General features: G+C 35.9%; 1 protein-coding gene and 1 long non-coding RNA gene across 4 annotated transcripts; one reads left to right on the forward strand and one right to left on the reverse strand.

The window, feature by feature from the left end:
• The first annotated feature begins 887 nt into the window (after nucleotides 1–887).
• Nucleotides 888–7,324, forward strand: LOC147835934 (uncharacterized). Its single transcript, XR_015495421.1, has 2 exons — nucleotides 888–2,028; nucleotides 2,075–7,324. It is a non-coding gene; the product is annotated as an uncharacterized LOC147835934 (long non-coding RNA).
• On the reverse strand, nucleotides 4,648–24,323 carry mrps11 (mitochondrial ribosomal protein S11). 3 transcript variants are annotated; one of them, XR_015494786.1, is made up of 7 exons: nucleotides 24,134–24,303; nucleotides 23,231–23,347; nucleotides 22,737–22,835; nucleotides 20,789–20,918; nucleotides 16,508–19,071; nucleotides 14,964–15,283; nucleotides 13,396–13,897 (listed from the first exon to the last, which is right to left on the reverse strand). XR_015494786.1 is itself a non-coding variant. In NM_001044797.1 (6 exon segments), coding segments are annotated over 6 exon segments (600 nt in total). In that variant the 5' UTR covers nucleotides 24,214–24,323; the 3' UTR covers nucleotides 4,648–4,854.
• Nucleotides 24,324–24,517: the final 194 nt, after the last annotated feature.

The raw sequence follows: 24,517 nt of genomic DNA on the forward strand, positions 1-24,517 counted from the left end.
CGCAAATGCCTTGTTGATGCCAAAGGTCAGAGGGGAATGGCCAGACTGTTTCCAGCTGATAGAAAGGAAACAGTAACTCAAATAAGCACTCGTTACAATTGAGGTATGCAGAAGAGCATCTCTGAACACACAACACGTTCAACCTTGAGGCAGATGGGCTACAGCAGCAAAAGACCACACCGGGTGCCACTCCTGTCAGCTAAGAACAGGAAACTGAGGCTTCCGGTGGCACAGGCTCACTAACATTGGACAAGAGAAGATAGGAAAAGAAAAACGCCTGGTCTGATGAGTCTCGATTTTTGCTGCAACATCCGGATGGTAGGGTGAGAAGATTCATCCTGAATTGTATTGACAATTCAGGCTGGTGGTGGTGGTGTAATGGTGTGGGGGATATTTTCTTGGCACACTTTTGGGCATGTCCATCTCCATGTCCATCCCTTTATGACCACAGTGTACCCATCTACTGATGGCTACTTCCAGCAGGATAACACGCCATGTTATAAAGCACAAATTATCTCAGATTGGTTTCTTGAACATAACGATGAGTTCACTGTACTCGAATGGCCTCCACAGTCACCAGATCTCAATCCAATAGAGCACCTTTGGCATGTGGTGGAACAGGAGATTCACATCATTAATGTGCAGCTGACAAATCTGCTGCAACTGATCATGTCAATATGGAGCAAAATCTCAGGAATATTTCCAGTATCTTGTTGAATCTATGCCACAAAGGATTAGGGCAGTTCTTAAGGCAGTATGGTCATCTTAAAGGGCATCTATGATAAAAAATAATCTTTTGTAAGCTGTTTGGACAGAGCTGTGTGTAGGTATAGTGTCCACAGTCATGTTGGAGTGAAATAAACACAAGTCTCTTTTTTAAAAATTTCCTGGTATTAAAATAGGACCCAAATCCCAGTGATTTTGAGGCCCACCACAACTTGACGTAGGAGTGCAGTTTTCACCCGTCCACTGAATTGATTGACAGGTGCCATGTCTCCATAATAACATGTGATGTATGCACATGTCCACAGAACTTTTTTTTGCAAAACAACTGGGATTAAAACAGGTTACAACTTTCTATGATTGCCTGCACTTTATTAATTAATTTTATAAGTTTAAAATGTTTTTAAAACAGAGCATGTTTGAAATAAAGATGGTACAATCGCTATGTAATTCACAACTGCTAAAATCACCTTAAACGCACATATATGGGTGTGTATATCTGTGTACTGCAAGCGGCATGTGTGTGAGACTCATCATTTCACAAAGGCTTGAATAAACTCCACCACAAATATATCAAATAAACTTAAGCCTGCCACGATTTTGTCATCTGAGATAAATTTGGGAAATCCTTAAAGATTCCTGAAATCCTAAGCTAGAATTGGTGCCCGTTGCGATCAAAATTTTCCTCTGATGAAGATTTGGCAGTTTCAGATTTCAGGCACTTTCCTACAGTGTGACAACAGCTGCGATGAGCTTCAATCCAAGAGCCAATAGCAACTCAGAATTTGATGAAGCAATCCATGCGACAATTCCAATGGACCACGGGGAAATGTCAAAACAGTTTTTTTTCTTTCTGGTTATATTTTTTAGAGGCTGTGTGCAAAATTGCTGCTGCAGATTGTTTTCGTTTGCTGTGAGGAATCATTTCAGAACGCGAGATAGCGAAAGTCTTTTGTGTTTGGTGCGTCTTCATTGTCGTTCAGTCTGACTTTATGACAGCTGAGATCTTACAGTCTTATTGCAGTCTGACATGCTACAATTGTTCAGGATTATCAAACATTTGCACAGTGAGCCGGCCTTTACTTGGTATTTTTGACTACACTCTAAGAAATGCTGGGTTACTTAAACCCAAATTGGATGAACTATAGACTAAGGGCATACTCACACTATGCTATCTGAACCGTGCCCAGGCCTGTTTCCTGGATCGTTTGAGAAGTGCGAGTGCTCTGAATTGGGCTCAGGCGCTGTTCACTTGGCTGGCCCAGGCCCTGTTAAAAGAGGTGTGAAAAAGTGCAGTCCACTTGGGTTCAGGCACGGTACGCTTGTAGTGGGAATGCAAAGCACGCCTGAGCCCAAAACTGAAGACGAGACAGCCTGATCTAACGAGGAATCGTAAGTATTTTACATTTTGACTGTTTAGTGGCTAAATTTGTATGAACAAAAATGTACAATTTTAAAAAGGAGGCGTGGCACCCAACCCCACCCCTAAACCCAACCGTCGTTGGGTGATGAGCAAATCGTACTAAATTGTACGAATTAGATTGTACGAATTCATACGAATTAGCCACTAAATCAAAAAAATTATGAATTGCCGTGAGATTGTGTTGGACGAGACGTCACTTTTAGGGGACTGTTTTATATGGATTTATTAATCATTCTTACTGTTCAATGAAGGCAAACTGTCTTAGATTTTTAAAGACGCAAACCCTTCACTGCACGACAGCTGCACCTTCAGCAAACCTCTTAATTCCTGCAGCACAAGGACTTTATAATTGTTTATGAGCGTCAAAAGTGGCGGATCTGTTCGGCGAAATATTTGACTGCGTGTTACTGCATATCAAACGACTAAACCAATATAACTAAAGAAATCTCCACTGTGCTGAGAGAGAGCTCTTACTGAACAGCGCATCATCTATGACGCAAGCGTGCCCAGGGCCAAATGTAATGTGAGTGCGGGCCGTCGGGCGAGATGGGAGGGGGTGACAAGCGTGCTTCGGCCCGGTTCAAGGCAACTGTACATAATGCGAGTACGCACTATCCCAGACATTGGGTTAAATTTGGTCCTATTAATTTCATTAAAAAAATTTACCCAGGAGTTGGGTTAGTCCCTATTACACCCAAAACTGTGTTAAAATAACCCGGTATTTTTTTAGAGTGTAGTGACCTTATTTCAGCTTCATCTGTGTCTGCCTCTGTCCCTGTTCATGTAAGTTTATAACAGCTATGCATTTATCTGATTTGAGCACTAAGCCTTGCAGTGTGAACGTAGCCTTATAACTTTAATTTACACTTTACTAGTGTAACAAACTTGAGTGCAATTAAAATGGCTGCAATTTAAGACTTTAAGACCCTTTTAAGACCATTATGAATGAGATTTTAGACTTATATGGGGCTAAACACTAAGGGTTTTTTGTAATGGCCTGGTTGGACAAATTGGAATTGGAAAAAAACAAATGTAGTTTTTTCTTAAACGCATATTTTAATGCGTCAAAACAATAAAACTCTAGTTGATTTTTTTTTCAACAATGTTTCTTTGTTTTTGTTTTTTAAATGACAAGTTTTACATTGTTAAAAGTATATTTATAATGAAGAAAACTACACAAATAATCAAAAATATATATTTGTTTGCAAGGTGCAAATGAATTAAATAACTCCTATTCAATTTAATGCGAATCTGATATAAAACCTTGAATAAATTCAATGCCTTTTTATAAATAATGTGTCTACTCACTTTCTTCAGTAAATTGTTTTTGTGTAAATGGAAGATTATGTATAGGAATATATTGCTGCTATTGTCATAAGGAATTGATTTAAGGGTTGATTGTTTTTAGTTTTCTTTTTCTGATTTGGGAATTTATTTCAACAAATGTGCTGTAAAATGTCTAACAGCTGTTGTGAAATAAACAGCTCTGCAATAAGAATTTTTTTATGGGTAGGTTTTATTAAGTTATTAGGATAGATTGTTGGTGATTAGATGGGTGTCATGCTGACTGGATAACTTCGACAACTTTTAAAACTAAAACGGGTTTAAAATGATGTAAGACCTACAACACAACATTTCTGTGAATTTAAGACTTTTTAGACCTAAAATTTTGTTTGTGAAATTTAAGACTTTTTAAGACCCCGCGGACACCCTGTTAAATGTGTTTTGTTACTTGTAACCACTCCATGTGGCTTGTACTGTATCTGGTTAACTCTTTATATTCCCATATCGCGTCTAAAGCCAGACGTGTGCCGCTTTGTCTAAGGTTTTAAATGCGTTTATGAGCCCGCGATCTTCTGCCGTTTGTCATTGCTATGGCCACCATAAGCTGTTCCTACACACGTGCGGTGGTCAAGTTTCGAAATAGTTCAGCTGTTGCCACGGTGTGGATTAATACATAATGTGTGTCACTGTTTTTACTTATGGTTAAGAATAGAGCAATATGCTGGTGTTAAACTGCATTGCGTTAATGCACTCCTGCATTGGGCTCGCACAAACACTCTGCACTCTGAAGTCGTGCTGAACGCAGTTGACCAATCGCACAGACAGGGTCATCAGACCAATCAGCGCAGATTAGCTTTGCGCTAAGGAGGGGTTTGGAAACAAATGAATCACTGAACGAATCACAGGTAGTCATTGGAATAATAAGCTAAAAATAAATGCATGTTATAAGACGATGAAAGTGTTTTTTGATCTTGCATGCAAATCACTGTTGTTGGAGACTCCCAAAACCAATACATGACCCTTTTAAATGCATAATAGGGGCTCTTTAAATCAGCATTTGTTTGTATTTTAACAACAGCAATGCATAACCTGCATGACCTGGAAAACCTGACAATCTCTCACTATATTTCTACTTTTCATTTAGATTTTGAATCCCAGAGCAGCCATATTCATATAGCTGGATGTCATGCACGCACTTACAATAATGGAAACAGTCATGATGAGTTACATCTTCGCTCTTTAATAATTATCAAAAAACGTAAATACATACACAGCATTTCAGTAATGCAAAAGAAAAAAAATGTTCTTGAACAGCGTTGACCTGAATAACTGAGCCTTCGACCTCTCTGTTCGGATTGGATGGTCGATGATAATACAGAGAGAAAGACAAACAAGACTTCAGGGTTCAAGGGGTTTCTTCCTCCTCACATCCTCCGTGCTTTGCGCGGGCGACAGCCATTGTGTGGCACTGGGGTGTTGTCGGTGATGGAAACAACCTCCAGTCCTCCCATGGTTAACCCTTTAATGGCAGACTACAATCGAGGGAGCAAAATTCAATTTAGGCCAATATACAGTGCACAGAAATCCTATACACCTCAAGAAGATGTGCTTTAAACATTTATGAATATTGCAGATTTACTCAAAAGCGCTTTGGCCACAAAGCCAGTATTATTTTGCGTAAGTACAGATCATGTTTCATGAAGATATTTAGTAAATTTCCAGCTTAAAATAGATTAAAACTCTATTTTGGATTTGTATTGTGCCTTATAACACTGTAAAGCAGAGATTCCCAAACTAGGGCCCGCGGGCCAAAGTTGGCAATGGTAACCTTTGATTTGGCCCACCATCCCATCAGAAAAGAAAGCGATGGTGAGGGTTGGGGCAAGTGCCTTTAACCAGAGATTGTCATTTCTAATTTAACATAACCTTTTTTTTGTTTGTTTGTTTCATTGCCCAGCTATAAAAAAACCAAACTGAAATGAATGTTTTAATGAAATCTATCTGAAAATGAATCTGATTTTTAAAATGTAAATACTATTTTTCGATGGACAGAAGACAAAACGCTGAAAATATTGGCAACCAAATCAAGGCAAAAACAGGGGCTTCATTGAACTGCATTCAGTTAAAAATGGGATTGTTTTTGTTTTTAATATAATTATACTGCATTAGTAAATATAAATTACCTATAGCAACTTTAACATAATACAATTTGGTATATTTACCAAATTGTAAATATACCACCACCTTCAATGAAGTTTGTTTTTTTGTCTGTTTTAAGAAAAAGTTTGAACACCCCTGCTGTAAAGAATATTTGTAAATAAACAGTTTTCCGTATTTAAATAATGTTTTTTCCATTTATTTATGCTTTTGAACAAATATAATGGCATCTTGATCTTTCCTCCAAAAGCTTTTGATGCTGAATAGTTGAAAATGCTGAAAAGTGACTCTTGTAGACATTTTGAATAGTTTGGAGTAATATATTGGGCCCTATCATACACCCGTCGCAATGCGGCGCAAGACGCAAACAATTGTTGCTTTCTAGTTTTAGCTCGGTGCAAGAGCCATTTTGACGTTTTGCACCGCACTGTTTAAATAGCAAATGAATGTGCGCTCATATGTGCACCCATAGGCGTTCTGGTCTAAAAATGGAGATGTGTTAAGGTGCATTGCTTATGCATTGTTATTTTGAGTAACTATAAATGACTGTTCAATAGACCAGATCAAAGCAGGTCTAAAGTCCAGCGCAGAGCACGTCAGTTGTGTGCCTCGCTTACACTACTTAATACAGACAGGGTGTACAGCAATATACAAATATCCTTAAAAATGAAAAATAATTAAAGGATTAAAATATTACAAAAATTATTATTTTCTCGCCTACATAAATATAAAAACCACCGCCTTCATGCCTTCTTCATCTCGGGAGGCTTTTCAAGTTTATTTAAGACAAATTGCTTTTGTATAATGTTAGTAGCATCAGTATTATTTATTATATCCATATTAATTATATTTGTTTTATTAAAAACAACTTAGATTTGCCCACTTGTCAGGTTTTAGACCATATGGGGCACAGCATGTGTATTTGGAAATAACTGAAGGTTTTGACCACACTTGGTTATTACTGTTCATTTATTAGTTTGCTGGAGATTAGAACTGAATTTAGAAATAGTTTTGACACAAATCTTTGCGCTTAATAATAATTAAAAAAATAATAATTTTGTATAGGCTAAGTGATGTCTGTACTTACAACACGTTTCCCTATCCACAAGAGTGAAAGTGAAAGTAAAGAATGAGGAGGCTCATCTCTCATTCTCGTGCTGCAGATGCTGTTTATAACTGTTTTCTCTCTAGTGAAGCGTTCAGTTTTTCATCTTACAAAGTCTGTCATGTAAATAGCAAATGTGCTTTGGCGCAGTGCAACTGACTCCTAAAGGGCATGCAAGATAAGACTCTGACTGGTTTATTGTCAAAACACACCAATAACTTATTAAGAGAATGAGCTCAACCCTGTTAGACCATGCGCCACGGTGCATAGCAGATTTTTTCATCATTAAAATAGCAAAAGGGGATTCTGACACGCCCTGAATGCATTTGCACCCTGTACTTTGCACCTGGATCATCAAAGTAGAGCCCTTTGTCTGTTGATATATTTGTGTTGTATATTACAGCACAAAAACCTGATAACAAACTGCCAGTACTTTTTTCTGTTATTTTACAGACTTTATTCTTTCTATTGTATTTCTTAAACATCATCTTGTCTCAAACTACTAAAATACCAATAAAAGTCACTTTGTTAAGCCACACACACACACACACACACACACACACACACACACACACACACACACACACACACACACACACACACACACACACACACACACACACACACACACACCTAGGGAAAACTACCAATAATAATGAATGCATGATTATCAAAAAAATTACTATAATGGAAGTTAATGGGGCAAAACAGCCACCAACATAATAAAGGGGTAGTGTGTTGTTGAGTTTTTAAAAAATTCAAAGATTTTTCCCAAAATACTTGTCAAAATAAGGTCTGAAACAGAGAAAGTTGCACTGTTGCCAACTTAGCAATTTTGCTGCTAGATTTAGCAACTTTTCATACTACCCAAGCAACTTTTTTTAAAGCACCTAGCAACAACTTTAGCAATTTTTAACAATTACCCGGCTACTTTTAGCAACTTTTAAAAAGTGACTTAAAAAAGCAGTGGCTCCAGGCTTCACTTAGTAGAGTAAATTGCTAGCGCAGATTGTTTTTCATAACTGTTGATTTACTGATATTTGTTAACACATATAATTGTTGGTAATCTAGACAGCAATAAATTCCAGTAGTGCTTTAATCGTTGTCGCTTACACAAATGTGTTAATTTCACAAGTTAAAAAGAGTACGTACACAAGCTGTGATTGTTTAAAGGAATGTAACAGTTCATTATCAGTGTTATATTTAAAAATAAAAAAAAAATCTTATCAAAAAGTGTTTGTATTACTTTTACAAATAGTCAACTCTATTTTTCATACAAATTTAAATGGACATATTTCAAATAAGGTTTTTGCTGAGATGGCCAGTCAATTTGAGAAAACATTCACTATGCTGTATACTACATAAAGAAGCAGTTTTGAGTTGCGATTACGCAATGACATCATCACTTAAAGTAATATGTTAATAAGAACCTATATATTGTGCATCTGGATGTAATGTTTTAATATAATATAATACACGGCACCTCAGGGAGTAGAGACATGATGGGCTTACGCTTGTCAGATACTACGTGATGACATCACTGATATGTAAAATAGTATGTGACGTCTTCCGGCAATACTTTTCGTTGAAAATAGTTAGCAATATTGGAAGGTTGTGGCCAAATTACGTCTCAAAATCACCCCAGAACAGCAGCACACAAGGGTTTATCTTTTAAGTTTCATATGATTTATTTCAAGGCATTTATTTCAGATTTTTGTCCTTAATGTTCTCTTATGTGTAGGACTCCCTGTGCATTTCAAAGTGAGTTTGCTTCAGGAAGAGTAATGTGCTTTATACAACATCATCATACATTTTTTCAGCTGCATGGGTATACAATCTTTGCAGATCTAGAAATAAATATCCATTTTTCAAATTCCTAAATTGACTTATACCATAAAAATCCACATTGAAGCATCGCTGATTTCACTACAGCTTCTATCCAACTACCCAAATCTATTTTTGCTACAACAAGCACAAGTATTTACCTTGGCTTGCTTATTTAGCAATTCGATTCAAATAAGTCAGCGCTGCAGTCGCGAGGCTTGCATTGATTTATTTATGCCCAACCGCCATCTGCTTAAATGCAACTTAGTCTGGAAGCTTCTGACTGTGAATAAACCGAGGGTAGGTAAAAGAGTAATGCATGTCTTAAAAGCCCCCTGTTGCCTGCAGCTCTGGAGGGGCTCATTAGATTCTCACCCAGCCCTAATGTCCTCCCACCCGACTCGAGTAAGAGCATGCAGACGACTGCTGAGCTCGCTGAACCCATAGCTCACTTTCACAGTATTGATTGTATAGTCAGCACGCATAACTGTTGCTTTTCCATATGGGAGCGTACAGAGAATGATAAACACTCATGCCTACTAGAGCTGCACGATATTGGAAAAATCTGACATGTTTTGTTTCTCTGTGATATATACACTCAACGGCCACTTTATTAGGTACACCTGTCCAACTGCTTGTTAACGCAAATTTCTATTGGGGGTGCAACCTGGTACTAGTAAGGTGTACCTAATAAAGTGGCTGGTGAATGTATATTGCAATATGAATATAATTTTACCAGATGAATTTGGAAAGATTTCATTCACTTAAATAGACTGGGATGACCAAGTCTATGCGGAGCGCGTGCATAAACCATAATAAATTGCAAGCATTTAGACATACAGAGCGCTTTATGGTTTTTTGGATCTAACAGTATTCAGGTTTAAAAATTAAACAGTCAAACGTAAAATAACATGGTTATTATTGTATAAAATACTTCAAAATAATAATATTTAATAATTTCTTTATCTTTAAACCTTTAATAAATAATATAATCCTGGGTTGGGAGCATTGCAGGTACACGCGTTGCTCAAAGATATATTGTGTAGTGCGTTTATTAAACTGAAAGGATTAATAAAGTTAGATAAATAAAAGATTTCAATATTTTCCAAAGATTGTGGTTGGCGGCCTTCATGTGTTATGAGTGATCTCGTTATTTATTTAACTCTGTACAAAACGCTGACTAAAATGTCATCTTATCAATGGCGTTTATGATGCATTCACACTTTGGTTCTCTTTTTTATTAATTCTGTACAAAAAAAAATGCTTTTAATATCACCTAATTCATTTATTTCATTGTCATCATGTCTGGTTTTTGGTTCATGCTGCATTCCTTTTTTTAGTTAAGCTGCATGAGCATTACACATAACATATATCATGAAAGTGTGTCAATAAAAGCACGTAATTGTGTTATAGCTTTGGTATTGAAAAATTTGGTATAGAAAGATCTTTTCTTTCACAATGGATAAAACGGAGGTTTGATAATCTTGCTCTTAAAAAATTTACATATGCAATCAGAGGTAAAGCAGATGCTTTAAAAAAAGAAAGAAAGAAAAGTGTGGTTCCCTTTAAGGTAATTTTTAAACAGATAGATAAAAGAAATGCTAGATGGATAAAAGAAATGCCTTGTCGCTGTAGCCACTGGCTTGCATGGTTCAGGATCTGTATAGCTGCGCATCGATGGATTTGCTCTTCAGTGTTTGGACTATCAGTAGTGATTATTAAACCACACTGAACTGAGCTAAACTGAACTGAACTTAAACACAGAAAACTGAACTACACTGTTCCAATTTACTATGATCTTCTATGTGAAGCTGCTTTAACACAATTTACATTGTAAAAGCGCTATACAAATAAAGGTGAATTGAATTTAAAATGCTATTGGACTGTATTTATTTAGACATTTTTTATTATTTTATTTTTATTTTATTATTAAATACTTATTTAAAACATTTATGTTTAATAATGTTGGGGTGAGAAAATACATTAAGAAATACTATAGAATATAATATTCTGTACTCTCACTGGGTTTGGTAACAAAACAAAACTAAAAAACCTGCATCTGAGCTCATTTAGAAGTAGACAGAGGACCATATGAGAACAAGTGGTCTTGGTCCATTTTTTGGTGCACTCCAAAGTTCGAAAGACAAAGTTCACACCTATTTATTCAAAATCATAGTAAAAGAGCTATTAATTCATTCAGTACCCTTCGGCTTAGCCCCTCATTTATCAGGGTCCGTCACAGTGGAATGAACCACCAACTATTCTGTCATATGCTTCACACAGCGGATGCCCTCCCAGTCGCTACTCAGTACTGGGAAACATACACTCTCACATTCACAAACACACACTCACATACACTACGGCCAATTCACTTATAGCTCATGTCTTTGGACTGTGGGGGAAACCGGAGCACCCGGATGAAATCCACGCCAACATGGGAAGAACATGCAAGCTCCACACAGAAATGTCAACAGGCTCAGTCAGGACTCAAACCAACAACAACAACGTTCTTGCTGTGAGGTGACACCGCTAACCACAGAGCCACCGTGTTGCACTAAAAGAGCTGTTGCTCTAGAATTTATTTGAATCAAATCAAACCTGCCAAGTGTGAACACACCCTTATTGGCTTCTTTTGTGATATTTTCCAGATTCATCCTGTGATTGGATCTTATTGGTTTATTCAGAGTTTGAACTTGCTCTTTGTTTGTATTGCTTTCATTTATAAACGTTTAGCCCTGATGAAAACCTGTGGGCTGAAATGCATTGGCACAATAAAGGACTGATTTTCAATAGCGCCGTTTTTATTTGCTGATTTCTGCACTCCACATGTGTTGATGGTTTTATGCTTAATAAGTACTTTTGCTTTTTATACACACCTTCTTGGTTTTGTGAAATTGCACCAGAATAATAATCACAAGGCTTCAAACAAGTCAAAAAAGCCCTGCTTACGTCTCTATGCCTATTTATCCATCCATATAGCTTTAAAAGTGCTGTTTTATAACTTGATCATTAAATGATAGAATGTCGATTTTAAGAACTGTACGCTCTTAACTGAGTTTTCTCTTTACAGAAAAATGTTGATGCATATATACTAGACACATTTTTTTGGTTTTCTTGATATCAATTCCTCTTGATAGTAATATCATTGTGCCTGCGGCAGCCAGAATGAGGGAATAGTTTCTATCGAATAGGTCCTAGAAAATAGCTTTTTTTTATTTTATGTTTCATCAGTTTTAGGACATGATGTAACTACAGAAAAGTACATCTTTAAATAGGAAAATGATCTTTTTGAACTTTTGAGCAAGATGCTAACGGTCTAATCCAATTCAATGACCTATGCTAAGCTAAGCTAAAAGTGCTCCCACCAGAACTGAAGATCAGCTGAAAGAATTAAAAAAATGGTAAAACTCAACTATTTATCTCTAGGTAACTTGATAAAACTTTTCCACAAAAAAGTGGAGTGTTCCTTTAATAGTTTTTAGTTTATTTTATTTTGTCTGCCAAGAAAATAAGTAATGCCCAGTTCAGACTGCAGGATTTTAGCCCTGATTTTGACTTTCCGGCAGGTTTTGAGAAACTGTGGAAAATGCCCGAAATCACAGGCAAATCGGTGCTTGTTCACGTAATCTAAGAGAATCACAGATGAGTTGCCAACTCTCGTCAGATATTCGGAATGCTAAACATCTGGACCACTAGTGTGGGTATCTGCAGGCCAGCGGAAGGTAATAGAGTAAAAACTAGTGTAAATTGGGTAGGAGCACCCGCATTTGTTTGACGTGTCATCTGAGCAATATCACAAAAATAAAAAAGTTGAGGAGAAACTGCTAATTCCCTTCAAAACCCAGGTTTTTCACTAAAGGCTTTTTTCTCATTATGTAGTTAATGACAAAAGATATACTACATGACCTCACATTGTTTCCATGTCACTTCTTGCGTGTGTTTGGTTGTGAGATGTAGTTTGCGGACCGAGACAAAGTTGTCAGCGATTTTTCCTATTGGTAAGTCATGCAGTGTGAAACCCCCTGTCGCGGATCCATCTTGCAGTGTAAACACAGCAGCGACTAATTGCTACCCCAGATAGTCATGCTGTGTGAAAACACCTGGGACATGACTACTTTGAAAATCGTGCAATCTGAACTCGGCATAAGTCTAATAAGTAACAGCACACTTCTCCCCAATAACATATTTAAAGTATCAATCTTGTTTGAGCACAAATAGCAGAGAAATAAAGAGTGATAGCAATAAATCTGCTTTCTTTTACTACACTGTAAAAATGTTCTACACAATTGATTTGTGTCGGGGCAACATGAAGGAATTAAGTTAGCTTATTAGCTTTTACAAATTCAAGTGGATTGAACTTAAAACAGTTAAGTTGTCCCCCCCAGGGCTTAATATGTGCCGGGACACGTCAGATCCGGAACCTCTAAAATCTGATTCGGCACCTCATTTCACCGATCCCCCGTCCTCAACCAGCCTCCTACCTCGTCCGCTGTTCACTTTCAGTTTCTTCCGCAACTCCCCAACCTTCTTCACTTTTATCTGCGACAACCTATTGCTCTTCACTGTCATCCTTCGTCCGTGACACCCCTCCCCAATCCAACGCAATTCACAAATTAAGCACTGGTCCTGTTGTAAATTGGTGAATTGTATCGTTTCAACTCAATTTAAACAAGTAGTTTGAACAAACAGCAAGTGTACAACTATTAACCAGTCCATTTGAATCAAGTATTTTCTTAGTGCCCCTAAATTGTTTTTGTTCATTTGCAAATAGGCGCCCCTCACACTGTGAGCAGCACCTCTGAAAGCCTATTTGCACCCTCTGCCGCAGGGTTTAACAAGACTTCCACTAAACTAGACTTCTATTTTTTTCTTGTTTATTAATATTAGCTGTGTTCTGCAAGTCATCAGGAGAGTTAGGATGTGAACTAACATACAACAAATTAATCAACAACAAATTAAACTTGCTTTAACACTTTGTTTTGTTGAGAAGGGGTGTGCCATTACTACTTTCACCTTACATAAAGAGGTTTAAAATGTTATACTCACATGCAGACTTAGTCAATGAGGGTTTTCTATATTATTAGAAGATATTAATAATTGGACAACACACATTAAACTCATCTAAAGTTACAGTAACAATTTATATGAAAAACTAATGCTGTTGTTTTAAACTTATTTACAGACTGTTCATAAACATATGAAAAACTGTTTTTACATTGATAATGCAGCAAGTAATCATTTATTAATGATTTATTTATAAGAGGGATCATGTGACAATGAGGAAAAGAAAATTCAGCATTATGTCACAAGAATAAATTACATTTATCCATACACTTATATTGAAATTAATTATTTGGTCCCTTTATATTAAGTGGCCTTAACTAATATGTACTTACACTGAAAATAATCATTGGTTAAAATGTATTTATTGTGTAAATCCATATTTTTATTGTACCTATGCTTAATTAAATGCATGCACGTAATTACATATGTAATTAATGTCTGCAATTACATCTTTAATTACACTGTTGACCATCCCTTACATCTTAACCCACCCTAAAACCTATCCATACACACCACACTTGCGCTTAACCCTACCCATATCCCACTTCCATACATTATGAACATAGTAAATACAGGGTGGGCCAATTATATGGATGCACCTTAATAAACTTATTGGGAATTTCAAGAGAAAAACAATGGTGTACTTGGTTTTATACGTAACTTTATTCTTTTATGAGTTATTTACAAGCCCCCTCACAAATACTAATATACAAACAGGACAGTAATATCACCAACCATTCCCATTTTATTAAGGTGTATCCATATAAATGGCCCACTGTGTACACTGTATTTATTTTTTGATGCCACTACATACTAGTTAAGACCATCTAATATAAAGTGGGACCATTGTAGCTCAAAGTATTACTGTTTATTCAACTGCATGTTTGGATTAAACCGATGCAGAATGACAAGCATAATAGTTCTCTTTCATGAAAACAATCCTACTGACTTCATATTAATATTCATTTTTATGACTTTTGTTTCTGGGGCGACACGGTGGCTCAGTGGTTAGCACTGTTGCCTACTAGCAAGAAGGTTGCTGGTTCGAGTCCCAGCTGGCTCAGTGAGCATTACTGTGTGGAGTTTGCATGTTCTGCCCGTGTTCGTTTGGATTTCCTCCGAGTTCTCCGGTTTCCCCCTCAGTCCAAAGACATGCGCTATACAGTAGGTGAATAGAATAAACTAAATTGGCTGTAGTGTATGAGTGTGTATGGATGTTTCCCAATACTGGGTTGCAGTAGGAAGAGCATCCGCTGTGTAAAACATATGCTGGATAAGTTGGCGGTTCATTCTGCTGTGGCGACCCCTGATTAATAAAGGGACTAAGCTGAAAAGAAAATGAATGAATGATTATTTGGTCCCGTTATATTAAGTGGCCTTAACTAATATGTACTTGCACTGAAAATATTCATGTTACAATGTACTTATTGTGTAAATGCATGTTTTTGCATTGTATTAAATACTTGATTTGCTTGTATCAAATACTTAAATTGCTTGATTAAATACCTACATGTAATTACATCTGTAATTAATTTCTGCAATTAAATCCTTAAATACACGATTAAATAGGGATGTAATGATTCACCTGACTTACGATTCGATACGCTTAATGATACTAATCTTACCATTCATGATTTAGTCACGATTTTTTAACAAAATTATTTTGATCAAATTTAAGATGAAGAGCCCTTTCAGTTCTTTTTCTTAAAGGGCCATGAAACCCCCTCGTTTCAGCAGTGTGTTTTCACACCTCTACTTTGGAAAAAGTCAGAAAAGTGGGCGTGTCCAGCTCAGTTTAGGGGGGAGTGTCGGAGGAAGAAAAGAGGCTTGGTATGGGAGTGTCTATTTGGGCGCGCTAAATTTCAGAGTCAAAACACACACCCACAGTGGACAATGTGACTGTGTTTACATGGACATCTGTAGTCGAATTATTTGCCAAATTATTAAATGGTGGACTTTAACTGCAGTTTGGCTCTTTCATTCAGGGAATTCATTAATGTCCCTCCCGACAAACGTGATATTTGATTCGAGGCGCTGCTCTAAGCGTGTATTTTTCATGCAAAGTTTGATACCGCACGGCGAATGAGAGAAAAAAAAAAACTCAGCATTTACCGGAAACTTAGATGCACACGGCAGGTAGCGTCAGAAAGCCGCGTGTGTTATTCCGGTCACAAAATCCAACATGAGGTTATAGTTTGGTTGTAACTGTTAGTGCTAACTATTGCACTCGGTGCAATAGTTTGTTTGATACGAATAAAATACGAACTGAATAAACAAAGAGCACTGGTCGCTCACTTACCAAATCTGTAGAGACAGGACAATCAACAGCAACTAGAGCCGCATCTTTATTTAGAGGAGACTACAAGCGAATCTGGATCTCAGCGTTTGCAGATGAGAACAGCTCTCAGGTAAACAATAATCCTCCTTAGACACGTAAGTTATTGTTGTCGCGGGTCGCGTACACTGTTAATCCACACGTGAGTCTGTGCTCTCACAGAGAGAAAATGAAAACGAAACTTAACTGCAGCAAACTATAAAAGCAACACTTCACGCTTGTTTTGCCAACACAATGTGGCGTCTTTGCCGTCTACACTCTGACAGTAATGAATATTAATGAAGTTGCACAATAGATCGCGCTGATTGGTTTGAACCAAGCTTTACTCATGCATTAATGCAACACACTGTAAGACGTAATAAGACTCACTCTGGCCCAGTCTGCACGCTGGAATACACGCTATTATGTCATTACCGTGACGCAGCTTCAAAATTTTTTTTCAAACCGGAAGTACGGATTTGCTTGAAATAACGCAAAAACAACCAATTTACACTTTTTAGTGAAATATAGGTGTCCTAATTCTGTTTTTAGCAGTGTGGGACACATATACGACTGTCAACAGCTCAAAAAATGTGTTTTGGTGTTTCGTGACCCTTTAAATGCTGCACATTTCTGCAATATATATTTTTTTGCAAAAACTGAATTGCTAGTTTAAAAACAAATACCAAAACTGAATAATACAAACTAAAGAAGACTTATTTATATAAACAAACTAAAACTGTGACTGTGCTGGGATTTTACATTTTTAAAAAGAGGTATCAGCATATCTATGTTTTCTGACATAAGCTGAGGTCTTTGCACATTTACAATGTCCCCTGCTGACGAAAAAAACGTTCACAGGGGACTTAAGCCCCGTTTACACTAGTATGTTTTAGTTTTAACCCAGCATTTCTGAACAACTCTCCGTCTACGCCACACACACACGCACACACATGCGCACATGTACACACACACACACACACACACACACACACACACACAAGTGCACACACACACACGCGCACACGCACACACGCGCACACGCGCACACACACACACACACACACACACACACACACGCGCGCACACACACACTGGCATGGGCTGCAGCATAGATGTGAGCTGTGCTCGTCGGACTGTTCATCGAGGATCTAACGCTGGATCTAATCTCACTATATTTGTAAATTGTGATATTTAACTCATCTTGTTGTCTACATCTAATATCATATTCCCTGACTTTGGTCTTTTGAATCTATAACTAGTTCTCAGGTAAGGTGTTTTGGCTGAACACAAAGATAAGTTAATAATCAATGTAACCACGTACATTCTGTATATTGACTGATTGTTGCCTTTATTTCCTATAATGTATAAACTTATTGTGCGTTATACTTTTATAATGGCCATTATTTATGATTAAAACTGATATTTAGCAAAAGAGAGGGTGTGTTTCGTACAATGTAACCAGGGTGATGTGAATGACGTTATAAAAGCACACTGTTCCCTTTGAAGATTTACTCGAAGTGTCCTCTGTAGTTTGTTTTCCATATCAAACATGCAAACTCTGACCTTACAAGAAGAGGATGCAAGACTGAACTGTGAGAAGGCTACCTAATATTGAGGAAAAGATCAGAGAGGCAAATGTCTGTAGCCCTGCCTCTGTTTTCAGATGTGTCCGTTTTCTCGAAAACTCTGGCGTAGTGTGGACAGATGGCGTAACCGTAGCAAAACGTATGCGTTTTAAAACTAAAAACAAACTTTAAAAAGGCAGAGCAAAATGTACATAACCAAGTAAAATATCTTGTACATGAACATTTTATGTTGTGCAATATTTTGCACCAAAATATATTGTGATACAGGATATTATTGTCATTTTAAGTTCATTTTATGCCACTTATTACTTAATGCCAGACTGACAATATAATATCATCATAATGCAAGCACAATCTTCCAAAGAACACATCATATTTTTTTCCTAAGAATATTTAATTTAATTATAGCCACTTTAACAGTTTAAAAATTAGGCAATGGAATCAGAATGTGAAAACACATATCCTAAGTAAATAAACAATAATAAATATCAACAAACAAAATGCAATGTAAAAAGTAACAGAGGCTATGATATCAGCTACCAGATCTACTTTTAGTTGTCAGACACCCACATGAAAATATACGGTACTACAGTAATTTATAGTAAATACTGTAGTGTTTTAACCATACTGACACCTCCTATAGTTATATAGATGTTGCTAAAATGTTGCTAGAATTGTTTTTTTTTTAATTGTTTTTTGTTTTTTATTGTTTTTTTTAAGTTATAGTAAATAAGCAAAATTTTTATACTTGGACTAAAATATCACAAGATGATATTAAAGATGGTTTCTTTAGACCTATATGTACAGTAACATATACATTTAACTCATAGCAATGCTTTCAAAACAATCCGAAGTCACAAAGCAATGCCCTGGCAACATGCAACTATTTAAATCTACTTACCATCATTGCCATTTTCTTTTTTGATTTATTAGTTATGCGTTTGATTTATTTTATTCATTCCTCCATGGCCTTAACAGCTGCAACTCCCCCTAGCATTTTTTTTCTCTCTATTGTGCGCATAATTATGTGGTGAATAACAAAACAGAATATTTTAATTATTATTTGCATTCTTTCACGTCTTTGACATTTTCATAATGATATTTGCTTATTTGAAAACATACAGCAACAGTTTATGCCTTATATAAGAAGCAAACAGCAATATCAATAGCTGTACAGTTTAAAGATGCCCAATTTGCATTTAAAGATGCACAGATTTTAAGAGAGTTATCATAATAAAATTTAATTGCAATCATTTAAAGTGGGATAAATGTCAACTGTCACAATAAATAAATGGTTTGACACTATTATAATAACCTTGCAAAAATTCTATTTGCTTTAAGGAAGTCATACAGATGGGTTTTTTCTATCTATCTATCTGTCTATCTGTCTATCTATCTATCTATCTATCTATCTATCTATCTATCTATCTATCTATCTATCTATCTATCTATCTATCTATCTATCTATCTATCTATCTTTTGCTGTATGTCTTTATAGCTGTTAATTAGGAAAGCTACTCACAAAGCGGCCTGGTCCGAGTCCTTTCACCAGCACGCGGACGTAAGTGACCCCCTTCGCCCTGGCTTTCTGCTCAAGACAAACATACATACATTTAGGACATTTAGCATAATAAAAACTAATGAATCACTGAGGAAACACAAAATTGCAGGAGCCTAGAATCGGAGGTCTGTCCGAAGCGGCTAATTTAGATCATAACGCTTGTGTCCATACAGCAAATGAATGGTTATCAGTGGGAAGTCATATACTGATTACACTGCCTGCTGCGACTCAGGACTGTCATTAGACTCTTCATGGCACACGCTGATGAAATTACAAACAAATTGCATGGAAGTAACTGAAGAGACGTACAAACATGAAACCTAAGATTTGAAAGGCTATTTTCAATCGTGCAATTTCTCTTGGCTGGTTTAATTATCAGTGTAAACGTCACTGAAACGGTTGATAAAGATGCTGCTGATAAGCAAGAACAAACTATACAAACAAACAAAAACATGAGGATGCATTTGAGCTTTTCAGAATTTACAATGGGAAAATATGATTTAATACGTCTTCTATATTCTAATTGTTTTGACTGGCCTTGTTTCTAATATTACAACATGTCTACTTTAAATATGACCAAATTTTACAGTTCGGCTTTAACTTAGAAAAGAAGCAAATCCAGATTTACACAGGCTACTTTTACAATTAAGAAGGGTGTGGTGCATGACTAGAAAGAAATGTGCTGCCATCAAGTGGACAATATACAAATGACAGACCCGAGATTGTGACAAAAGGATTTACAGATTCAATTAAAAACAATATTAATGAACTCTTCTGAAAAACAAAATTGGATGTCTGATATATGTCTGCAAGACAGATCAAATGTTCTAGAAATAAAATCTGAATTAGAACCTAATACAATGTGCAGAAAACAACATAACTGTGCTATATCTATATACAGAATATTTGACATACAAAAAGCGGTTTCTCTCTTGCATACATAGGGCCATCAAGATATCTATTTTTTGTTGTATGATGTAATTCACCAAAATAGATTTTGATAAACAATATTAATGTCATTTTAAGACAATTTTATGCCACTTATTATATAATTCTAGAATGACAATATAATATCATCATAATGCAAGTTCCAAAGAACACATCAGATTTTTATCCTTAAGAATATTTTATTTAATCATAGTGATTTTAACAGTTTAATAATTAGGCATCGAAATCAGAATGTGAAAATGTATATCCAAGGTAAAATGTAAGAGGCTGCAATATCTGCTACCAGATCTATTTTCCGTTGTCAGACACCCAAATGACAATAAATAAAAGAAATAAGACTTTCTCCAGAAGAAAAAAATATTTTCAGATATACTGTGAAATCTTCCTTGCTCTGTTAAAAATCATTTGGGAATTATTAAAAAAAGAAAAGAAAAAAATTCAAAGGGGGGGCTAATAATTCTGACGCAAACTGTATACACATTCAAAAACATATACAATTCATAGTTAAATTTTGCCTGTAGCTATATACAGTATATAGTTGAAGACAAAATTCTGAAACTTTATTATTTGTTAATTTTTTATTACTACATTTTTTTTCTTTGCCATGATGACAGTACATAATATTTTACTAGTCATTTTGCAAGATACTAGTATTCAGCTAAAAGTGCATGCTCCTCAAGCACCAGACAGTGCAATTGGTATTGAAGATAAACTAGTAAAAATTTGAAGTGGATCAAAAGTTTTTATGAACATAACAAATCAAATATGGTTTCATATTCATATTTATCAATCTTACCGCAGCAGCTGAAATCCCAGCAGTCTGTGCTGCAATAGGAGTGGATTTCTTCACATTTTTGAAGCCCTCTGTACCACACGACGTTCTGACCATGTACTGACCCGCACAATCTGTGACTTGGATATGAGTGCTAAAGCAAGAAATTAAAAACAGTTGAGTGAAACCCAAAAGAAATAATGCTAATCAAAAGGATAAGAGTTGCCTCACTATAGAGCAAAAATGGCTAATGTTTTTTTTTTATTTAAGATGTATGCATTGGTTATGGATGTGACCAGTGGTGGAAAGAGTACTGAAAAAGCATACTTAAGTAAAAGTACCATTACTTGCCTAAAAATGTAGTGCGAGTAAAAATCTGCTGTAAATATTACTCAAAGTATGAGTAAAAAGCCCTTTTAAGAGTACTCAAGAGTAGTGAATATTATGCTGTTAAAAGTTGATGCATTTACATGTAATTTGTGGATGTGTGTAAACATAACTTTGTGTAGTGCATTTAGTTATTGTCCAGCAGGCACACGTTATAAGACAAGAATATTAGGTTAGATTTAGGTTGGGATGTCAGGTGACCAAAATTTAATGTCTAGCCAGCGTCTACAGACAATGTTATTTTGATGTCCAATATTGACATTAAATGATGTTGATATTTGGTCAACTTTAGGTTGCTAGAAAGTGACCAAAATCCAATGTCAAGGCAACATCTTAATCTAACATCCTATTGACATCAAATACTGATATTTATTAATCAGTTATGGCAACCAAAATCCGAAGTTCTGATGTCAACCCGATTTTCATTTCCAAACAAAATGCAGCGTCCCCATGACGTTAGGGTACAGTGTTAACGTCTTGTGCCTGCTGGGTGTTCTAGGCTATTTCGGTCATCATACAGTAAACACCCGTCATCATCTCAGTGGTTACATGCAACTAAACAATCTCTGGGTCAACGCGTGTAAAGATTTTTCACATCTTCTGGGATACTTTTAATGCTTTTAAACTGTTTGCTGCAATGTAAAGCGCACATGTCTTGAAGTAGTTTATTATGATGCGATTTATCTTCTATGTGCGATCTGATTGGACGGGAATCACAGGACTGATTTTTCTAATCCCCACAGACAAGAAAAAATAAAGTAGTGACTGTAGGTTGAAGGAAAGTAGTGGAGTAAAAGTACCGATACAGCACTAAAAATGTACTCATTGGACAGTTAAAGCTCACATTTTTAAAACTACTTAGTAAATTAAAATTTCTGAGAAAAAATACTCAATTACAGTAATTTGAGTATTTGTAATTACTTTACACCACTGGATGTGACAGATGTGAAATTGTCACTTGTGTGACGTAAATAAAATACAATTGTTTGAAAACATTAACAGAGACTTTTCTGAGTATTTTACAGTACCATAACATGCAAGCCTACACAAAAAAACTTAAAAAGGGTTTCGCTATAAAGGTTGACATTAGCATGGAATTGCTCAGTTTAGGTAAAAGAGATCAGGTACAAGCTATGAAATTTGTTCATTTTTACAAGATTGTAGACCTTTTAATTGAGATATTTGCATTAATAATAAATGTTAATAGCCTCTTGTTGTTCCCACTATGAAACAAAGCTGTAAAAAAATGAATGCATTCTAAAAAGAAACGTAATATTTAATGATGTTAGACAATTGGCAAAGTGCATCTGATTGTTCATACTTTATAATTAACAATTGCAGTGTTTGAAAGAAACAATATTAATGCATGAGTTTTGTCCAGCAGATGTCCTTATTGCATGGGGGGTCCTGAAGTGAATTTAAAACAGTGAATCATTTTGTAAAACAATTGGTTCAGTTGTTTCAAAGGTCTTATTAAACAAGCATCGTAAAAGCACACAGAAACTAAACTATGATGCATGTCAGAACTAAATAAACTTTATTATACTTGATTATAAAGTTTATTATCTTTTGTAAGACAACTTACTTGTTATATGTGGCTTTTACATGTGCGATCGGTAACTCTTCAAACTTCTTGCTGTCCCACCTCAGGGGGCTGTCTTCACCCGGAAATGGAGGGAAGAGACTAAATTGAGAAAGAGCAAGAAACAATTATTACAATTTTACCATAAAATCTAACCGATTCATTCATTCATTCATTCCTAGATAGATAGGTAGATGATAGATAGATAGATAGATAGATAGATAGATAGATAGATAGATAGATAGATAGATAGATAGATAGATAGATAGATAGTTTAGTTAAAGTTTTAGTTTAGTTTTCTAAACTTCTTAAAAACCAGAAAACTAAACTACACTAAAATCTAAATAAATAAAACAAATACACAGGTGACAGTAAAGGCAAGTATAACGTCAAATAATAATCAACATAAAGGTTTGAGAGCACCATAGTTAAAGCTATATTTGAAAAACAATTGTGTGTTGTTGACATGTCTCTCAGTGTTTCTGTGTAAATCATACTCTTTCAGTCTTCTGACTGGTTCTGATGGACTTTGGGTTTCCACTGGTTTGGCATCAGACTCCTGTAATCGGACTGCACTGCATAACAGCGGACGCTGTACCTCCACATTTCCAACACTGCAGGAGACAACAAACTAATTAGATTCATCAATAATAATAATAATAATAATAACAATAATAATAATAACAACAATAATAGGGCGACATGTAGGCTCAGTGTTTAGCACTGTTGCCTCACAGCAAGAACGTCATTGGTTTGAGTCCCGGATGGTTTAGTTGGTATTTTTGTGTGGAGTTTGCATGTTCTCCCCGTGCTTCACTTTCCCCCACAGTCCAAAACATGCGGTTTAGTTGAATTGATTAATATAAATTGGCCGTAGTGTGCGTGTTAATGAGTGTGTACGGATGTTTCCTGCAGCTGGAAGGGCATCCGCTGTGTAAAACATATGCTGGATAAGTTGTCGGTTCAATCCGCTGTGGCGACCCCAGATGAATAAAGCGACTAAACCGAATAAATATGAATAAAGCGAATATGACTTGGTTTCTAAACAATTCCAAACATAAAAACTTTATTATGTTGTGTTTTTTATATAGTTTTAAGGACTTCATTAATGTTGTAAAATGTTAAAAACAGCATTAATTAGAATAAATAGGTGTGTCCAAACCAAACAAAGATACATAAGACCAAAGTAACAGCATAATGCACTTCTAAAAAAATAGGGTATTACCATGGTACGATATCCTAAATGTTCATAGTAAATTGATACCAACAAAACAAACAAAACATTGTAATATAATGACAGCATTGACAGTCACTATATCCATTATGTAAATTAAAGTGTCACCACGTAAACACATTAACAGAGTATCGTTACTGCTATTAAACCCAAGTACGCCACTTACATTAGCCGTCCATGCGAATTCAAGCTTTTAAAAAGCTGCTGACATGAACCACGAACGAGGCTGTATAACGTAGAATACATAATTTGTTTTAAATGCAGTTCATTCGCAAAAATAAAAACGCATGACTTTTGGCTGCTTTGCGGACATTGAGGGTCGCGCAGTATGTGTGTAATGAGAACGTCCCAATCGTAACAAACATTCAGAGGGGTGTTTACTTTTAGTATACACTCCAACGTATCAGATTTTACATTATCTTGACAACACATAAAAAATATATTCTCTATTACATACATTAATAATTTAACTTTAGTATTTCATTAACTGTTCTTTGAAAAATCTCTAAACAGTTTTATTTAAAAGTCATTTCCCCCTATTTTCGAAATG

Source organism: Danio rerio, chromosome 7 (genome assembly GCF_052040795.2).
Source record: "Danio rerio strain M-AB ecotype USA chromosome 7, GRCz13ab, whole genome shotgun sequence".
NCBI lineage: Eukaryota > Metazoa > Chordata > Actinopteri > Cypriniformes > Danionidae > Danio > Danio rerio.